General features: G+C 64.1%; 2 protein-coding genes across 2 annotated transcripts; one reads left to right on the forward strand and one right to left on the reverse strand.

The window, feature by feature from the left end:
- Positions 1-29: 29 nt before the first annotated feature.
- On the reverse strand, positions 30-8,675 carry SNX17 (sorting nexin 17). Its single transcript, XM_030037158.2, has 15 exons — positions 8,512-8,675; positions 5,234-5,308; positions 4,719-4,836; positions 4,275-4,339; positions 3,985-4,095; positions 3,468-3,558; positions 3,210-3,297; positions 2,755-2,824; positions 2,547-2,639; positions 2,184-2,387; positions 1,746-1,868; positions 1,523-1,600; positions 1,261-1,335; positions 879-920; positions 30-789 (listed from the first exon to the last, which is right to left on the reverse strand). The coding sequence occupies exons 1-15, from the start codon at positions 8,569-8,571 to the stop codon at positions 670-672; spliced, it is 1,413 nt and encodes a 470-aa protein (XP_029893018.1). The 5' UTR covers positions 8,572-8,675; the 3' UTR covers positions 30-669.
- Positions 8,676-8,974: 299 nt separating this feature from the next.
- EIF2B4 (eukaryotic translation initiation factor 2B subunit delta) lies at positions 8,975-16,167 on the forward strand. The gene is made up of 13 exons (XM_030037147.2): positions 8,975-9,235; positions 9,394-9,437; positions 9,528-9,666; positions 10,136-10,345; positions 10,562-10,644; positions 10,872-10,963; positions 11,366-11,480; positions 11,830-11,906; positions 12,127-12,229; positions 13,252-13,379; positions 15,243-15,423; positions 15,524-15,704; positions 15,925-16,167. The coding sequence occupies exons 1-13, from the start codon at positions 9,211-9,213 to the stop codon at positions 16,122-16,124; spliced, it is 1,578 nt and encodes a 525-aa protein (XP_029893007.1). The 5' UTR covers positions 8,975-9,210; the 3' UTR covers positions 16,125-16,167.
- The last annotated feature ends 136 nt before the right edge of the window (positions 16,168-16,303 follow it).

Genomic DNA, 16,303 nt, shown 5'->3' on the forward strand with positions numbered 1-16,303 from the left:
AGCGGCCACCCCCCAACAGACAGGCCCAGTACCAATCAGGATCCATTTTAATCATCATTGCAGTGTGTAAACATCAGTTACTGTCCATTAATGCTCTGGTCGGTCTGAGCAGCAGGAAATACGTGGTTACAAGCCTAGATTACGCTGGAGTCTATGAGCGGGTTAGAGAGGGGGCTCTGCGCAGAGCCCCCTGGAGACAGTTTACTGCAGTCTGTCTCTGAGCAGAAACCTAAACGCTAATTTGGCATTATGGAGCCTCACGAGGGCCACTTGGTGCCACCAGGCTGCTGCCGCCAAGCCGCTGCCCCAGCCACCCAGGGCAGCTGGGTGCTTGGGCCAGGCCCTCCCGGCTGGGGAAGGGGCAGCTCTGCCCCCCACGCTGGGCCAGGCTCTGCGACACTGCTCCAGGGCTCGGCCTGGGCACGCTGCTTGGGTTGGGCTAGTGCCGCCCCGGGAACAAGCCCTCTCCCAGCTGGAGCCAGCAGCAGGAGGAGTTCAGCTGCCCCCACCCCAAAGGCCAACGGTGGGCTGGGGGTGAGCTCCCCAGCCCAGGGGAGCAGGGGAAGGTGGATGTAGCAGGTGAGAGGCACGTTGATTGCAACCTGTCTGCAGGTCGTACATTCCTCAGTGAAGGCCCTCGGGCCGGTGCTGTCCGAGGAAGGGGGGGCACTACAGATCTTCATCGCCAATGCCCTCAAAGGCGTAATTGCCATGGAAGTCGTTAGCGCCCACATCGTTAGCAGAGCTGGAGTGGCTGATCCCTCGCAGGCTGACAGAGGTGAGCTTGCTCTGTGGAGAGGGGAGACGTTAGGGAGGACCCCCACTTCCCCCTGCTTAGTCTGAGGGTGATGGTGACAGTGCACCTACACGCAACTCACCGAGAGTTTGGCCATCGGCTCCCGGGAGGCATCAGGCGAGTCCTGGGGGGACAGCACCATCAGGCAGTGCTGAGGCAGCGGGTCGCACCACCCACCCTTCGTACCACCAGCCACCTCCCTGCCCTCGGTGACCACTCGCCTTCCTGGGCCGAGGCCAGGCTGCCCTCCCTTCCCTCCCCCAGGGAATCTGGCTTCCCAGACTCAGTTTCTCTTCCCAGGGCTACAGGAGTGGGGTACTGCAGCCCTGCTGTCCTCTGGGCTTGCCCCAGCCCTGCTAAAGGGACAGTGGCACCTCTGGGGGCCATGGGCTCTGGTACCCAGCACACAGTGAAGCCCATGGTCACGCTTGTCTCCCCTACCAGGGCCACAGGGTCCCACTCACCAGCAGCGGGGGTGATTTCACAGCTTGCTGGCTGTCCGAGCGCCGCAGGGCCCCGTTCACCCGCCGGCGAAACATCTGCAGGGGAGGAGCTCAGCTCAGCCACAGGGTCCCCATGGGCAGCTCCAAAGGTTAAGATGGACCCTGGGGATCCTTCAGCTGGCCCTGTTCTGAGGAGAGCAAGCAGGACCCAGCCTAGACCCTGGGGAGTCACAGGGGCAGGATGGGATCCTACCCCAGAGACAACATCCAGCCCAACCCTCACCTTGCGGATGCTGCCTCCAGACTTTTTCACCATCAGCTCGTCCACCATGGACTGCAGGCAGATGCTCAGCATGATGGCCTGCAAGGGAAAGGTGTCACAAGGCTCCACACACCCCACAGCCTTCCCAACGCACCACACTGAGCCCAGACCAGCCCTCTCCCTCACAGCTGCCCCCTCGCTCCCATCCTTGTCCACCACTGGCGTGCCACGCAGGCAACCCTACCTGTGGGCTGGTGATGGTGACCCACTGCAGTCGGTCTTTGCTCATTAGATACTCGAAAGCCAACTCCAGCTTCACCTCGGACTTCCCCGGGCTGCTCCCCGAGGGACCATTGCTCATCGGCACCTGCAAGGGCACGTGCTGAGGCTGGGAGCCTCCAGAGAGAAAGTGGCCAGCTTCCCTGGCCCTTGTGCTGACAGAGGGCAGCCCCCCGCTGAGTGCTGGACACCCTGCCCAGCTCCCAGTGGCTTTCCACCACTGCCAGGTCCCCTCACAGCGGCAGGCTCCTCTAACATCTTCACACCGATGACCCCCTCAGCCCCAAAGCACAGCTCACACCCTCCCCAGGCCAGCTGGGCTGGAAGCAGGCAACACAGCCAGCACCTTTCCCGGGCAGAGCTGCCAGACACCCCAGAGTCCCCGCAGGCAAGCGGCACTCACCGAGGACGTGACTCGCCAGCACCGCATGCGCGTGACCTTGAAGCTGCCTTCCTTGATCTGCTCACTCGGCAGCCGCACCTGGAAGTTGAGCTCGTTGTTGCCAGCACTGACGACGACGTGGCATCCCTTCTCAGGGAAGTCAGTGACGCAGGGGTCAAATTTGAGATAGCCGTAGTACTTCAGGGTCTGCGCCAGGCGGATGAACTGCAGGCAGAGCCAGGGAAGCTCAGCACAGACAGCCACCCTCCCACCGTGCCTCCCGGGCCAGGAACGAGCAATGAACTCAGCACCACACGTTCACACGGGAGCAGTGCCAGTCCGGTGCCGGGACTGCTCCCGCCACAGCATTGAGCTGTCCCCTACCTCCTTCTTGGAGACTTTTTCCTGCAGGGACTTCAGCTGCCGGTGCTGTTCCTTGTTGACAAGGATCCATCCATGCTCGATGTCCGACACCGTCTACCAAGAAGCAGAGGCTGGTGAGCAGCTGGGCCCAGAGCCACCAGAGACCCCGCACAGCCGTAGCTGATGTGCAGTGCCCCTCCTCAGCCGGCTGGGCCGCACCAACCCTCACCTGCGCATACAGCAAGTTTAACCCCACACGATGCTCCATTACATCGTCGTCATACGAGGAGTCCCAGTAGCTAGAAGGGAACCACATGGGTCAACCTATTCCCCAGCTCCTAGCATCGATGGGGAGAAAAACACCCCCCATACTGGGACAAGGCACCGGGCTGGCTCTCTGGCCAGCTCCCCCGGTAGCCATCAGTTGCCATGCCCCGCTCCCCCTCGCAAGCAGCTGCTAGAGGCAGGAAGGGCTGTGTTGGGGAAAGCGGAATCAGGGGCCGAGCCCAGCAGGGCAGCCTGGCCCCCAGTGTCATGGCTGAGGATGCCCAGGTGTGTTCCCGGGGGCCAAAGCACCATGCAGGTGGCGATGGCAGGAGGGGAGGGGTCCCTCTGCAGAGCAGGGAGCCCCAGACACCACCCCACCGCTCCAGCAGTCATTGCCCCTCCAACCCTGCCACTCACCTCTTGCGCAGGATGATCCTGAACTCAGGGTTGTGCAGGCTGGTGACGGACACGTACGGCAGCTCAAACTCCTGCAGCTTCCGCACGACTGCGGGGAAACAGCAGCTCAGCAGCGGCTCGGGGCAGCAGGAGCCCACCAGACCACTGCCAGCCAGGGTGCCCTGGGGGAGCCCACTGGATGCCCCCCCACCCAGGGCAGGGCCATCTGGTCCAGAGGTCCCACCACAGCCCTCATGGGGCTCCTCATGCTCTACTCACAGGAGAAAGCTCCGTCCTTGGTCTCTCTCACTAGGAAGAGGCTGAAGTAGCCGACCAGGTCATCTGGCAGATCCAGCTTGGAAGCCACAGCCTGGGAGTGAGAGCAGGAGGTCACCACTTCCCGCAGAGAGGGGGCACTTCTGTGTCCTTACCCCACAGCAGGATCCAGCCTGTGTGCGTTCTGGGGCCTCCCAACAGCAGGAAGGCAGCACCTCTGCTGTGCTGGTGGCCAGGGCAGGGGGGGCAAGCGGACAAGCAGGGCCTGGGGGATCACCGCCACCATGAAAGAGCTGAGGGCCTCCCAGCATCAATCATGGGCCCAGAGAGGGGCATGAGCACATCGGCACACCCTTTCCAGCTCCACTTCTCTTCAGCCCCCCAAGACAACCCTGCTCTTGGGTAGGGACGCGACAGGGAGGGCCAGGGTGCTGCCAGGCTGAGAGAACTCCTGCACATGTGGGAAACCACAGAACTCAGCAGGAGGAGCTGGTCCCGCCCAGCACAAGAGCTTTGGCACCTCAAGGACATCCTCTGTCTGGTCCGAGGTAAGGATGGTGACCTTGACCTTCTGACCGTTGGAAAGCAGCACTTCCAGCACCACCTCCTCTGTAGGTATCTGCTGTGTCTCCTGGAGAGAGAAACGGGATCGGCACCCCGGCCCCTCTACTGCCGACCACCCTCGCGCTGCTCAGACTGCCCTGCAGTCCGAGGGCCCCGGCATGCACTGCCCGGCCCCAGCGGTCAGCACTCCCCCCCGTGCAGGCTGCCCCAGCAGCCCACCACATCCAGCGGCTCCTGCCCCCTCACCTGCTGGGCCTTGCGCAGGAAGCTGTTGAAGGTCTCGCTGCCTCCCAGGGTTGGGTCCTGCCGCACTGGGGGTGGAAGACGAGCAAGGAGTCAAGCGTTACGTGGGAAGGGGCAGGGACCCACGCCAATGCCCAGCCACTCTGTGGCCCCTCAGAGTTTGCACCCAGACTAAGCGTGCTCTGTGCGTAGGGTGTGCACATGGGCAGCTATGGACTGCCCGCAGGTGGGGGGTGCCAGTGTAGGGAAGGGGAAGGGGCTGGGATGGAGGAGCTGACATCCAGTGGGCAAGGCCAGCTAATACCAGAGCAAGACTGGGAGCATCAAGACAAGCCACTGCAAACGGAGCAGTGTCGGGAGGAAGATGCGGGCGGTGCCCCAACACCCTGAGTGACCAAGCGGGGGGCAGCCGGCCCTGAGCCGCAGCACAGGGCAGACCCAGCTTACCAGCCTGCATGTATTTCTCCAGCTGTTCCCGTCGTTGCTCTACCTCTGCCGGGGTGAGTGTGAAGATCTTCTTTGGGGGAAAGGCTGGGACCACGTTGGCGCCATACTCTTTCCTTAACTGGGAAAAGAGCAGAGTGCTGCAAGAGCCTCCAGGGAGATGGTGGCTGCTCCGACCCCCCACCCCAGCTGAATTCCAGGGCCCCGGCAAGGGAAGCAGAGAGCTCGGCAGTGTTCCTCATCCAAATGGACAGCCAGCAGTTCGCAAGAACCCAGCCAGGACGTCACAGAGCAGGAGAGGAAGCCTGCACCCAATGCCAAGGAGCAGGAAATGACACCCTGGCCAGCCCCGCGGGCTGCACTGGGCAGCACACGCCGGCCCGCAGCCAGCACAGCGCCCGATGCTCCGGCTCTCTGGCAGTGCGCAGTGCCTTCCTGCAGCACCCAACAGCAGCTCACAGGGCCCAGCACCCTGCCCACTAGGAGCACAGCAGGCACCGCTGGGGACGGCTGCCTACCTGCTCATGCAGCCCCAGGAGCTGGCTGTAGCGCACTCGGCAGTGCAACACCCCGTTCACGTGGATGTTGTAGGCCTGCAGGGAGAGACATCAGTCAGATCCCAGCACCCGCCAGATGGAAAGGCCTCAGGGCCTGCCCAGCTCAGGGCACAAAGGCCACCCCAGGGAGAAGCCCCTGCAGGGCCCAGCCCCGCCACAGCCCAGGAAGAGGTGATGCTCCCGAGGACCCCGCCAAGGGGCAGATGGGGCACCCCCAGACCTCCCCGCCTGCCAGCAGAGCTCAGCTCCTGCCCCGGGAAGCACTGGGACCCACCTGGCACCCTCGCATGCCCCGTGCTGGGCTGGGCACCACTGCAGGAGCTGGGTTTGCCTTGTAGGCACTGGCCCCAGCCCGGAGGCACCAATCCCAGCAGCCACCTGGACCCGCTCCAGGCGCTGCCCCGGAGCACACAGCTCCGCGCAGCACTTCCCTTGCAGGGCCGGGGCCCTCTCCAGCTCTTGGGGGCAGCACCCCCAGCAGCCCAGAGAGGGGCAGGGCCCACATGCCCCGAGGCTGCCCACAGAGGCCAACGCATGGGACAAGAAGCCCCAGGCAGGCACAGCCACAGCCCCCAGCACAGCCAGGACCAACAGGGGCTGCTGTGGGCAGTCAAGGGCTACGCATTAGCAAGTGAGGATGGGTCAAACACCCAGGACTCGCACAGATAAGTACAGTAACAGCACTGAAAGGTTTCTCTGTGCTGCTCCTCTGAAAACATCTCAGCATTGGTGCAGAGCTGCGGCCCAGTGGACATGGTCAAAACTGCTAAGGAAGTACAAGAGCATCCAAGAGATGTGTGTGATGGACACCAGGAAGGTGTAACCCTGCAGCTGCCAAGCCATGGGGAGAGCATGGAGCCACGCTGCAGGCCCATGGACACGGGTGTCCCCAAGTCAGCGGGAGAGGACACCCCTCCCTGCAGTAAGGAGAGGCAGCAGCCAGCAGCTGCTCTCCATCCTGCAGGCCCCACAACACATTGGGAGGAGTGAGCACAGCAATGCGGTGGCCAGCACAGCAACCTGGGCTGCACTCAGGCCAGCAGAGCAGGAGCCTGGCATCCAGCCACAGAGAGCTGCACGGCTGGGATGTCCCTACCGCCAAAGGCTGTGGGCCTGGGCTCGCTCCACCGCTTCCTGGGGTGCATGGCCACAGCCAGCCTTCGCCACGGGGCAGGGGGTTCCTTCCTTGTGCGCTGCCTGCCCACCCTGGGGCCACCACAACATGCCCCAGCACTACTGGGACGCTGGTTGCTTGAAAGTGTTGTTTGCTGCAGAGAGCCCAGCAGGATGTGCCCCCACCCCAACCCCAGGACATGCCCCCCGGGGCCAGGGGAGAGGCTAGGACCCCTCTGGGATAGCTCTACCCCAGCCAGCACCAGCCCAGCTGGGGCTCCCCTGTCCCACAGCTCAGAGGGAGCCCTACAGAGTCAGGGACGTGACTGCCCCTGCTGCAGGGGATCCCAGGGAGCTTGACCCTGGCTGCTGCCCCCCCCCCCCCCGGTGCCCCCTCTGCCCTCCACCCCCACCCTGGCTCAGCTCCCCGCTGACACCGCAGGCAGAGCACGGCTACGGCTGCACAGCGCCCAGGGCCCAGCAACTCCATGCCCCAGCTCCCAGGCACCTCGTCGCAGGCAGCACCCTACCAGGGGACAGTGCTGTCCCCTCCGCGCCGAAGCAGGTACTGCCATACCCAGAACAATGTTTGGGAGGGCAGGACTGCACCGTGGGGGCTGGGGACATGCCTCCAGCCGGCGATCACAGCGCAGGCAGGTACCTCCCATGGCTGTTTTGCTCACTGGAAGCCCCAAGTGTCCTCCTGCCCCTGAAAGCTGGGGCTGCTCGGGGTCAGCGGAGGCACCTGTCCAGGCCACGCTGGCCTTGCACATGCTGAAGCTCACACTGGCTTCTCACACCATCTTCCAACCCAAAGGCGACAGCCCTGCTGCTCAGGGTCCCTGCAGAGGGCCCAGGAGACCACGACAGATGGCCAGGTGGCCCAGGCAGCACTCACGCCTGCCCAGCATCAGCTCGGAGCCCCACACTGGCAGGCTCTCCACGGGGTCACCAGCTCCTGCCCAGACCCAGAGCTGCAAACAAGCTCTCCTCTGAAACTGGGGACGAGATCTTCCCCTGCCCAAGGAGCCATAGCAACGCCCGAGGGCAAAGTGCAGGGGTAGGCACAGGGCCAAACACGCCTTGGGTGCAACTTGCTCCTCCGGCCCTTGTGCAACTGCAGCTGCCTGTGGATCCCTTCACAGCCCTTCCCGCGGCTCACAACTGCCGTCCGTGTCCCTGACACACCGCCTCATGCCGGGGGACATGAGAGAGAGATCTCGGCAAAGAGGGCAAGTGAGGGGTCCCCACGGTAACAGGCGCAGAGGAGACGGCGGGGCTGCGGAGCCCCTCTGGAGCCACCCGCCCTTGTCCGAACTTGGGAGCAGGGGGGAGCGCAGGCCTGGACCCAGCTGCAGTCCAGGGGGCTCTGCCCGCCGCAGCCCGCAGCAAGACCCTGCTGTGTGGGCAGCGCTATGGCCACTGGCCCCGCCGGGGAGGGGGCTCTCGGCCCCCGGGGGAGCCGGTGGGCCGCCACCCCCCCAGCAGCAGCAGCGTTCCTCCAGGCAGCCCGGGGACCCGCTCTTGGAGGAGCTGCCAAGCCGGAGGGCGTTCACGGCGCGCCGAGGAAAACAGGAAGCCGGGACGGATGGACGGGCTGGCGGGGGCAGGATGAGCCGGGCCCCGGGGTCGGGATGGGACGGGACGGGACGGGACAGAGCCCCTGCCGGCAGCGCATCGGGCCAGCCGCCCCCCCCCCGCCCCCGCGCGGGGCAGGGTCCAGACACCCTCCGAGCGGCGCCCGCGGGGCCGCACCCCAGGGACACCCACCCCCCCTTCCCCGCGGCCCGCCAGGGGCCGGCCTGGGCCGCAGGGCCCGGCCCCGGGGCGCAAGGGCAGCGCGGCCCGACGGCCGCCCGGACCGGGAGCGGGGCGCCGGCTGGGGATGGCGGCCGCGCCGGCCGAGGACTGCCCGCCTCGCCCGGTCCCGGCCCGCACGGGCCGCTGCCGGGGCTGCGGGCCCGCACGGCCTCCACCGGGCAGGGCGGGGACAGCGCCACTGCCCCGGGACGGCGGCCCCGGCCCCGCTGAGCGCTGCTGCTGCTGCCGCCGCGGGGCCCGCCGGAACCGGGCCGCGCCGCCCGCGCCCCGCCGGACAGCTCCGCTCACGCTCCGGCCCCGCTCACCACGTAGGCGGCGCCGCCGTCGCCGGCGCGGGTCTCGGTCTCGGGGATGGAGAAGTGCATGGCGGGGCCGGGGCCGGGTCGCGCGCCCCCGCTACCTGCCGCGCGCCGCCATGTCGGGCCGGGCGCTCCCCGGCACCGCCCCGCGGGGGCCCCCGCGATGGCGCGGCCGGCGGAACCGCCCGCCGGGGCCGGACCGGCCGCGCGCCCCGCCCCGCCCCGCCCCGCTCCACCGCCCGCGGGCCCGGCGCCGGGTCGCCGCACGGCCGTCCCGGTGACACACACCCCCCCCCCGCCCCCGGCTCGGGAGCACGCCGCAGCCCCGGGTCAGCGCCGCGCCTAGTGCCTGGCAACGTCCCGGCGACAGCCAGCGGGGCCGCAGCCCAGCCCTGCCCCGCCGCCCCCGGTGCTGAGCGCGGGCCCGCAGCGGGACGGGCCCCGGCGGCGGGGATCCCAGTGGGGGGGAGCAGGGCCCGGGGCGCTGGGCCGGCAGGCCGCCCGCAAGCGGGCGGGGAGGGCCTGGGGCTCCCGACGGCGCTGGGAGCAGGCGGAGCGGGGAGGGACGCCCTGGGAACCGGCTACGGAGTGGCGTCACCGCGCGGCACGCGGCGGGCCGGTGACGCCACGGCAGGTCACGCAGAGCTGGCGGGCGGCACCCCCCTCCGGCCGGCAGGGGGCGCTGTGGGCGGCCGGGCAGGCGCCATGGCGGAGCGTGCCGCGCCGGGCGGTGAGTGCAGGGCTGGGACCCCGGGCCGGCGGTGGGCTGCGGGGCCCCGCTCCCGCCCCGCCGCTCCGCACCCACCCAGCCTCTCCCCGGTCCCCGCGGCTGGTGCCGGCTGGGCCCAGCTCCCCTCCCGGCCCCTCTCACGCGTCTTCTCGTTCCAGGTGCGGGCCCCGAAGCCGCCGCCCCGGTGCCGGCGGGACCGCAGGTAAGCAGGGCCGAGGACCGGCGTGGGGCTGGGGGCTGGGCCGGGGGCCGGCGTGGGGGCCGGGGGCTGCCTGACGCTCTATGCCCGCAGGCCCCGGAGCTCTCCCGGGAGGAGAAGCTGCAGCTACGGAAGGAGAAGAAGCAGCAGAAGAAGAAGAAGAGGAGCGAGAAGGGGCCGGCGGCCGAGACCCCGGAGCTGGGGACGCCCTCCGACCCAGGGCAGCCGCGGGGTGAGGACCTCCTAATCCCCGAGGCGGCCCCCGAGCCTGGAGAGCCGCGCAGCAGACCTCCCCAGCACCCCCGACAGAGGCAGCCCTGTGGGGAGGCCCCCGGTGGTCTCGTCGGCTGGGAATGCCCTCAGGCTGGAACAGCCCTGAGCTGGGAACGTCCTCCGGTTAGGGGAGGCCACAGTGGGACCTCCGGCATGTCCCACCTCTCTGCACCTGAGTCCTCCTGGTCCTCGCTGCCTCGAGTGCCTGCGTTCTTGCAGGGTCTGAGATGTAGAGAGGCCAGTCCCCTCCCCACCTGAATGCAGGGCAGGCGAAGTGCTGGAGAACGTGGGGCTAAGTCCCACCTGCTCCTCCAAAGGCAGACCCTTGCACAGAGGAGGGTCTCCCTGCCACAGGCTGCCCCACCTACTGGGCTACATCTCCTGATGATGGAGGCTGGGCACAGACTTCCCCCTTCTGTCTCCTGTAGTAGCTGCTCACCCCACGTCCCCCCCAGCCTTGGCCGATGGCCCCAACGACAGCGAGAAGCCCACAGGGGGCAAGAGCAAAGCTGAGCTGCGAGCAGAGCGCCGCGCCAAACAGGAGGCTGAGCGGGCCCAGAAGCAGGCGAAGAAAGCAGAGCTGAGCCAGGCAGCCACAGCAGCCAAGCCCAGGCTGACCCCCACCGAACCTCAATCCGGTAAAGCTGTCGTCACCACAGGGTGCAGAGGGTGAGCGGGGAGGGAGGTGTCTGGGGTGGGTGTCAGTTGCCTGCAGGGGCTGCCTGTTTGGTCCTTCCATGGTGCCCTGGGCACTGCCCTGCCATGCATTTCCTGAGTCTTGGGGCAGCGTGGCTGGGCTGGGGGCTGCACCAGGGCAGTACCGCCTCACACTGCCCTCCCAACTATCCTCGCAGTGGTAAAGCGGCTGCCGGAGCATGTGCAGGTGGATGACCCCGCTGCCCAGAGGAAACTTGCCAAGAAGCTGGAGCGGCAGCAGGTAGGAGGAGGGCTGGGTAACAGGCTGCATGCTTCAGGGCAGTCACGCTGTGGGTGTGTGTGGTGGGGGTCAGGCTGCATGTATGGTGGGACTAGGGCCTGCTCTTTGCTGGGCAGAGGGGACCTCTGGTGTGCCACGAGTGAGTGCTGGTGTGATTGGTGGCGCTGGAGTGAGCAGGGCTGTATGGCCACCTTGGGTAAGCCATCATCAACGCTGTTCGGCTACAGGTACCTCTGAGGCAGGACTATGGCACCAAGGTCAACCTGTTCTCCCACTTGCACCAGTATAGCCGGAAGAAGCCACTGACACAGCAGATGAGGTATGTGGCCTCCCCAGCCCAGGCCCCTGGCAATCATATGGCTCTGCTTCTGCTGGCCTGGCTGCAAAATGGCTGTAGTGAAGGGGTATCCTGGTCCCACTTGTGGGATAGGCTTGCTGGAGTGGTGGGGGACCCCTTTGCTTGCTTTGAGGAGCAGCAGCAGGGGCAGCCAGATATCCTGCCTGTGGGGTGAGGAGAGCTGCCCTTGGGCAGTGCAGGGCCACAGGAGAAGGGCTGCAGGGTTAGCCTGACTCCTCAGGTCACGGAGCAAGTAGGGGCTGACTGACAGCGCCCTTCTTGGGCAGTCTCTCGGGTTGTTTGGCTGGGGGCCTGGCAATGGTTTGGTTGTTCCTGGGCTGTAGAGGGCCAGTGCTGACTGCTGTCTCACGTTTGTCCCTGCAGCATCCCCTCCACAGTAATTCACCCGGCTGTGGTGCGCCTGGGCCTCCAGTACTCCCAGGGCATCATCAATGGCTCCAATGCCCGTTGCATCGCCCTGCTGGAAGTCTTCAAACAGGTATGCAAGCAGCTACCCATGCCAACCAGGCAGCAGGGGCGTTGCACCAGGCGCAGGCATCTCTTCCTGTTCCCTGACTACTGAGGCTATAGCTGTGCTCAGTCATCTTCAGCCTCTTCCTTCTGACCGTGCTCAGGGCTGGGCCCTGCTGACATCCTGTTCTGGTGCTGCCACTGCAGATTCGAGTTCCTGGAGCATCCCTTTGCCCTCCCCCCCGTGAAAGCATGTCAAGCTGTGCAGTACACACTTGTGCCTGGTCTGCAGACTTTTGGGCGAGGGTGGTCATGTGCTGTGCCTGGCCAGAAGGGGCAGGCGCCCTGAGCTCATGCTCTTTTCCTTCTTGTCTCAGCTGATCCGGGATTACTCAACTCCCCCCAACGAGGAGCTGTCGCGGGACCTAGTGGCCAAGCTGAAGCCACACATCAGGTGAGGGCTCGTGATGCCGGAACAGAGCGACTGAAGCTCCACTGAGTGTGGTCTGTCGGTCACCTCTCTGGGTTGGTGTCCACCCAAATTTGGGCTGACTTTCCTGGGGCTCTGGGTTCTGCCTCCCTGACCACCATCCCCAGCCCAGCTGTACCCTTCCTATTCCTGTCCCTGCCCTCCGGTTGCTCTGGAGCTAGCTAAGCCCGTTTCTCCTCTGCAGCTTCCTGAACCAGTGCCGGCCCCTTTCAGCCAGCATGGGCAATGCCATTAAGTTCCTCAAGAAGGAGATTTCATGCCTACCTGACACCCTGAGAGAGGAGGAGGTGAGTGGCCTCACGTGAGCAGCAGGCTCCAGCCCTCTGGCTGCAGGCACCGGGGTGGAGGGACAGCTCTGGCACAGGCTGAGCAGGGAGAGGTGGTAGGATGCAGACTGGGAGCAGTGCTGCAGAGAAGCTAGAAGAGTGCTGGCCATAAGTGTTGCCAGCCACTGCTTGAGTGGGGACTGCAGCCAGACCTGCTCCCCCTCTGCCAACAGGCACAGCCCAGCAGGAGCCAAAGGGGCCAGGGTGCACCACAGCAAATGTTGGGCTGTTAGTGTCGCTGGGCTGGTAGGACTGGAGCTCGTCAGGAGCAGCGATGTAAAATGAGAGAAGCTGCAGCAGGCACACATGGTCTCAGTAAACGCAGCCCTTCACCGCAGGCCTGGCCAGCAACCAGCATTGCACCTGCATGAAGAAGTGACTCTTGGATGGCTGAAGGACTTGCAGGCTGGTCCAGCTGGTGCTGTGCACTGCAGGAAGGCCACAAAGGTCACACAGCTGGGCCTGCCCACCAGGACTGCCTATGAGCATTGTTTGACAGCATCAGTAAAGTCACAGATGAAGAATAATGTGTTTTTTCAGTGCTCAGCTATATCCCATGCAAAAAGCTCCACAGGATCCCATTGGCTTTGGACCAAGGGGCAGGGTGGTGGCATACATCAGGAGGTGGCTGCGAGAGCCCCTGAGGTAGTGTGGCTAGTGGGCTGAGAGGAGTCAGGCCGGAGAGTCTGAGGTGCAGGGGCGATAATGGGCAGAGCTGGGGAGGTCCTAATGGCAGCTTGAACACATGGTGAGGCACCATGGTCTGCTGGGAGGCTTGTGCTGGGACAGGAGTGGCCCTGTGTGTCCTGCAGGGCCCCTGTCCCAGGGGAAGGTGCCATTCCACAAACAGGCTGGCTGGGAGCAGGGCAGGGCTCCACGCTTGCAGGCAGAGCTGAGCCCGCAGTCCTGCCAGGCTGCAAGGGACAACAGAGTGTCTGCGGTATGGCAAGGCCATGCTGTACATGATGGCACTGTCTCCCCAGGCAAAGGAGAAGCTACAAGACACTATCGACAAGTATCTGCGGGAGAAGATTCTTTTGGCAGCTGAAGCCATTTCAAGGTCTGCCTTTGAGAAGATAAATGACAAGGATGTGATCCTGGTGTATGGATGGTAAGAGGACAGCCAGGCCAGTGGATGGAAAAAGGAAACGGAGCAGTTGAGTGAATACGGGAAGCCCTTGCAAAAGCAGTTTTTCAAAGGTGGGAAAGTCAGCGTTGCCCAAGCGGGAGCGAAGGGTTGTGGCTCTGGGTCCAGCAACTAGAAATAAAACAAGCAGGGAGGGGGCAGTCAGGGGGTGCCAGCCAGAACTTGGATGTGGTGGGGAGCTGGTAAATAAAGGCACGAGGGAGAAGTTTATGACCAGCAGGGCAGGACAGAACAGTGGATGTATGAGAGTGTCAGGACAGAGCAGAGCACGGCCCTGGGATCAGCACTTGCTAATGACTTGGGAGTATTGTTAGTGCTTTAGAAAAAACAGAGAGCTCATTAGGACTCTTGTCCCATCCTGGGAGACAGGCAGGCTGATGAGCTCACATCATGAGGTGGTGACAAAGCACTTTCTGCCTGGCAGCTGCCGAGGGGAGTGCTAAACCGTGTCTGCGGAGCACAGAGGATGGTGTTGGCAGGCCTGGCTGTGAGCAGGCGTCCCTGGAGGGCCCTGCTGCAGAGGGCTGTGTCCTGCTGATGTTTCCGATTTCTCTGCATGCTGGGACAGGCTAGATGCTAGAAGCACTGGAGGCCTCAGGCTCATTAGAGGAATGAACAGGAGGGTCTGATCAAGTAGCCTTATACCAGCCTATACTGATTAATGTAATTGCGTTAGCGCCTCAAACTCAGTTTGTGAATGCCTGAGCTCGCAATGCCTGCCATTTCGACTAACCCTTGCCATTTGACTCCCAGACCCGCCGGCCTGTAGTGTTACAGCAGTGGGCAATGCCTTGACTGGACCAGGAAGTGCCTGACAGAGGCCTAAAGCCATTGCTGTCAGTGAAGCCTGTACCGAAGGCTTGTCCGTGAGACTTTGCTGTTCCTGTTCAGGGCTCAGCACTGTCCTCCGTTTGCATGTGTCCAGAGTTAAGTGTTTCAAGAAATCCAGATTCACCGCTTCTTCAATACGGGGCACTTACAGAGCAGCCATGGCTGCTTACTGGCATTTTAAACAAACCGCAGCAAAGTCAAATGTCAGGAAGCAAAAATATGGAAGCTTGTTCTTCCTTCTAGGGACTGTGTCCCAGAAAGTAGAGGTGGGAGAAGGAGCCAGAGACTGCTGTGCAAAACAGTCTAGATGTGATGTGCTTGCTGGGTGATGGGTGGAGCAGGGACCAGGGGTGGGAGGCCAGTGTGGGCCTGGAGCGTTACAAGAAGGAAACTTGGAGAGGGTTTGGAGGGGACGTCCCTCACTGTGGTCACGGACAGGTGGAGGTCAGTGCTGCTTCCAGAGAGGGCTGAGACATCCCTTTTCCCAGGGTGTGATTCTCTGTGCACAGACGGAGAGGGGGCCCTGGAAGCGAGCGTAGCAGGAGGGTGTCTGGAAGGGGCAGCACTTGTAACAGCAAGGGTGGACATCAGCTCTGCCTGGACTCATCTCTAAGCAGCACTAGCCCATCAGGGTCTTGCTGGGAGCTTGACGGCTGCCCTGTGTAAGAGAGACATTGCTCTATTTGGGCTGGATGTGCCTGGAGACCTGCCGTGGCAGCTGGTGCCTGGCAGTGCCTGCTCTGCTGCAGCTGCTGCTGTCGGGCGCCTGTCAGGGCTGTCCCCTGGGCAAGATCCCATGCTAATGCTCAGAAAACCGCCTGCCTGGCCGGCACCTGATGAGTCCCACACTGGAGCCAGTGCCAAGGGAAATCTTCTGGCACTGGGCTGTGTTTCTTGGCGATGCTGTCAGCAAGCAGCGTCAGTGCAGGCTGTCCGTGTGCCGGGTGAGAGCCTGGCGTGGCAGGATGGCGCAGCCTCCTAATTGGTGTCTGTCAGCTCTTCCCTTGTGAACCGCACGCTGTGCGACGCCCACGTGAAGAAGGGCCGGGCCTTCCGTGTGATCGTGGTGGACAGCCGGCCGCGGCTGGAAGGCCGGGAGACGCTGCGCCGGCTGGTGCGTAAGGGCATTCACTGCACATATGTGATGATCAATGCCATTTCCTACGTGCTGCCTGAGGTGAGGAGTGGAGTGGGGCTGTGCCGGGGGGCAGTGGTAGACATGGGGGAGGCTGCAGCATGATAAAAGATGCCAACGGATCCCTGCACTTCCCTGACAGGTGTCCAAAGTGCTGCTGGGAGCCCACGCACTCCTGGCCAACGGCTCTGTTATGTCCCGGGTGGGGACGTCCCAGATAGCGTTGGTCTCCAAGGCCTACAATGTGCCTGTCCTGGTGTGCTGCGAGACCTACAAGTTCTGCGAGCGAGTGCAGACGGACTCTTTTGTCTCCAATGAGCTGGGTATGGCTTCTGTCCCCTTCCTCCCACCTGGGACCTTCCCTCTCTTCCCACTGCTGGCCAGGACAGGCCGGTCCACCCTGCCATTCCCCTTCCTGGGCGAGGGGCCACCACTCACAGGAAGGATGGCTTGGCAGGCAGCAGCAGTGTTGTGTGCTCCCAGGGCAGGACAGAGAGGTGCTGTCCCTCTCCCTGATCCTGCCGGCTGCTCCTCTCTCTGCAGATGACCCCGATGACCTGATTGTGCTCCGGAAAGGCCAGGCCCAGCTGGGTGGCTGGGCAGAGAACAAGTCCTTGCGCCTCCTCAACCTGGTCTATGATGTGACACCACCTGACCTGGTGGATCTGGTCATCACGGACTTGGGCATGATCCCCTGCACGTCAGTGCCTGTCGTCCTGCGTGTCAAGAACGTGGATCAGTAGTAGGGGCAGCTGCATGGACGCTAATAAACCAGGCCCCACAATACATCTTGTCTGCCTTCTGTGGTGTGGCAGGAGCCCTGTCACCCCATGTCACCACAGGCTTAGTTCTGCACCTTCCTTGGGCCTGCTGGCACTTCTGCCCAGGTCTGCCCAGCCCCTCTCCTCCCACTCCAGGCTGC

Source organism: Aquila chrysaetos, chromosome 15 (assembly GCF_900496995.4).
Source record: "Aquila chrysaetos chrysaetos chromosome 15, bAquChr1.4, whole genome shotgun sequence".
In the NCBI taxonomy this organism is placed as follows: domain Eukaryota; kingdom Metazoa; phylum Chordata; class Aves; order Accipitriformes; family Accipitridae; genus Aquila; species Aquila chrysaetos.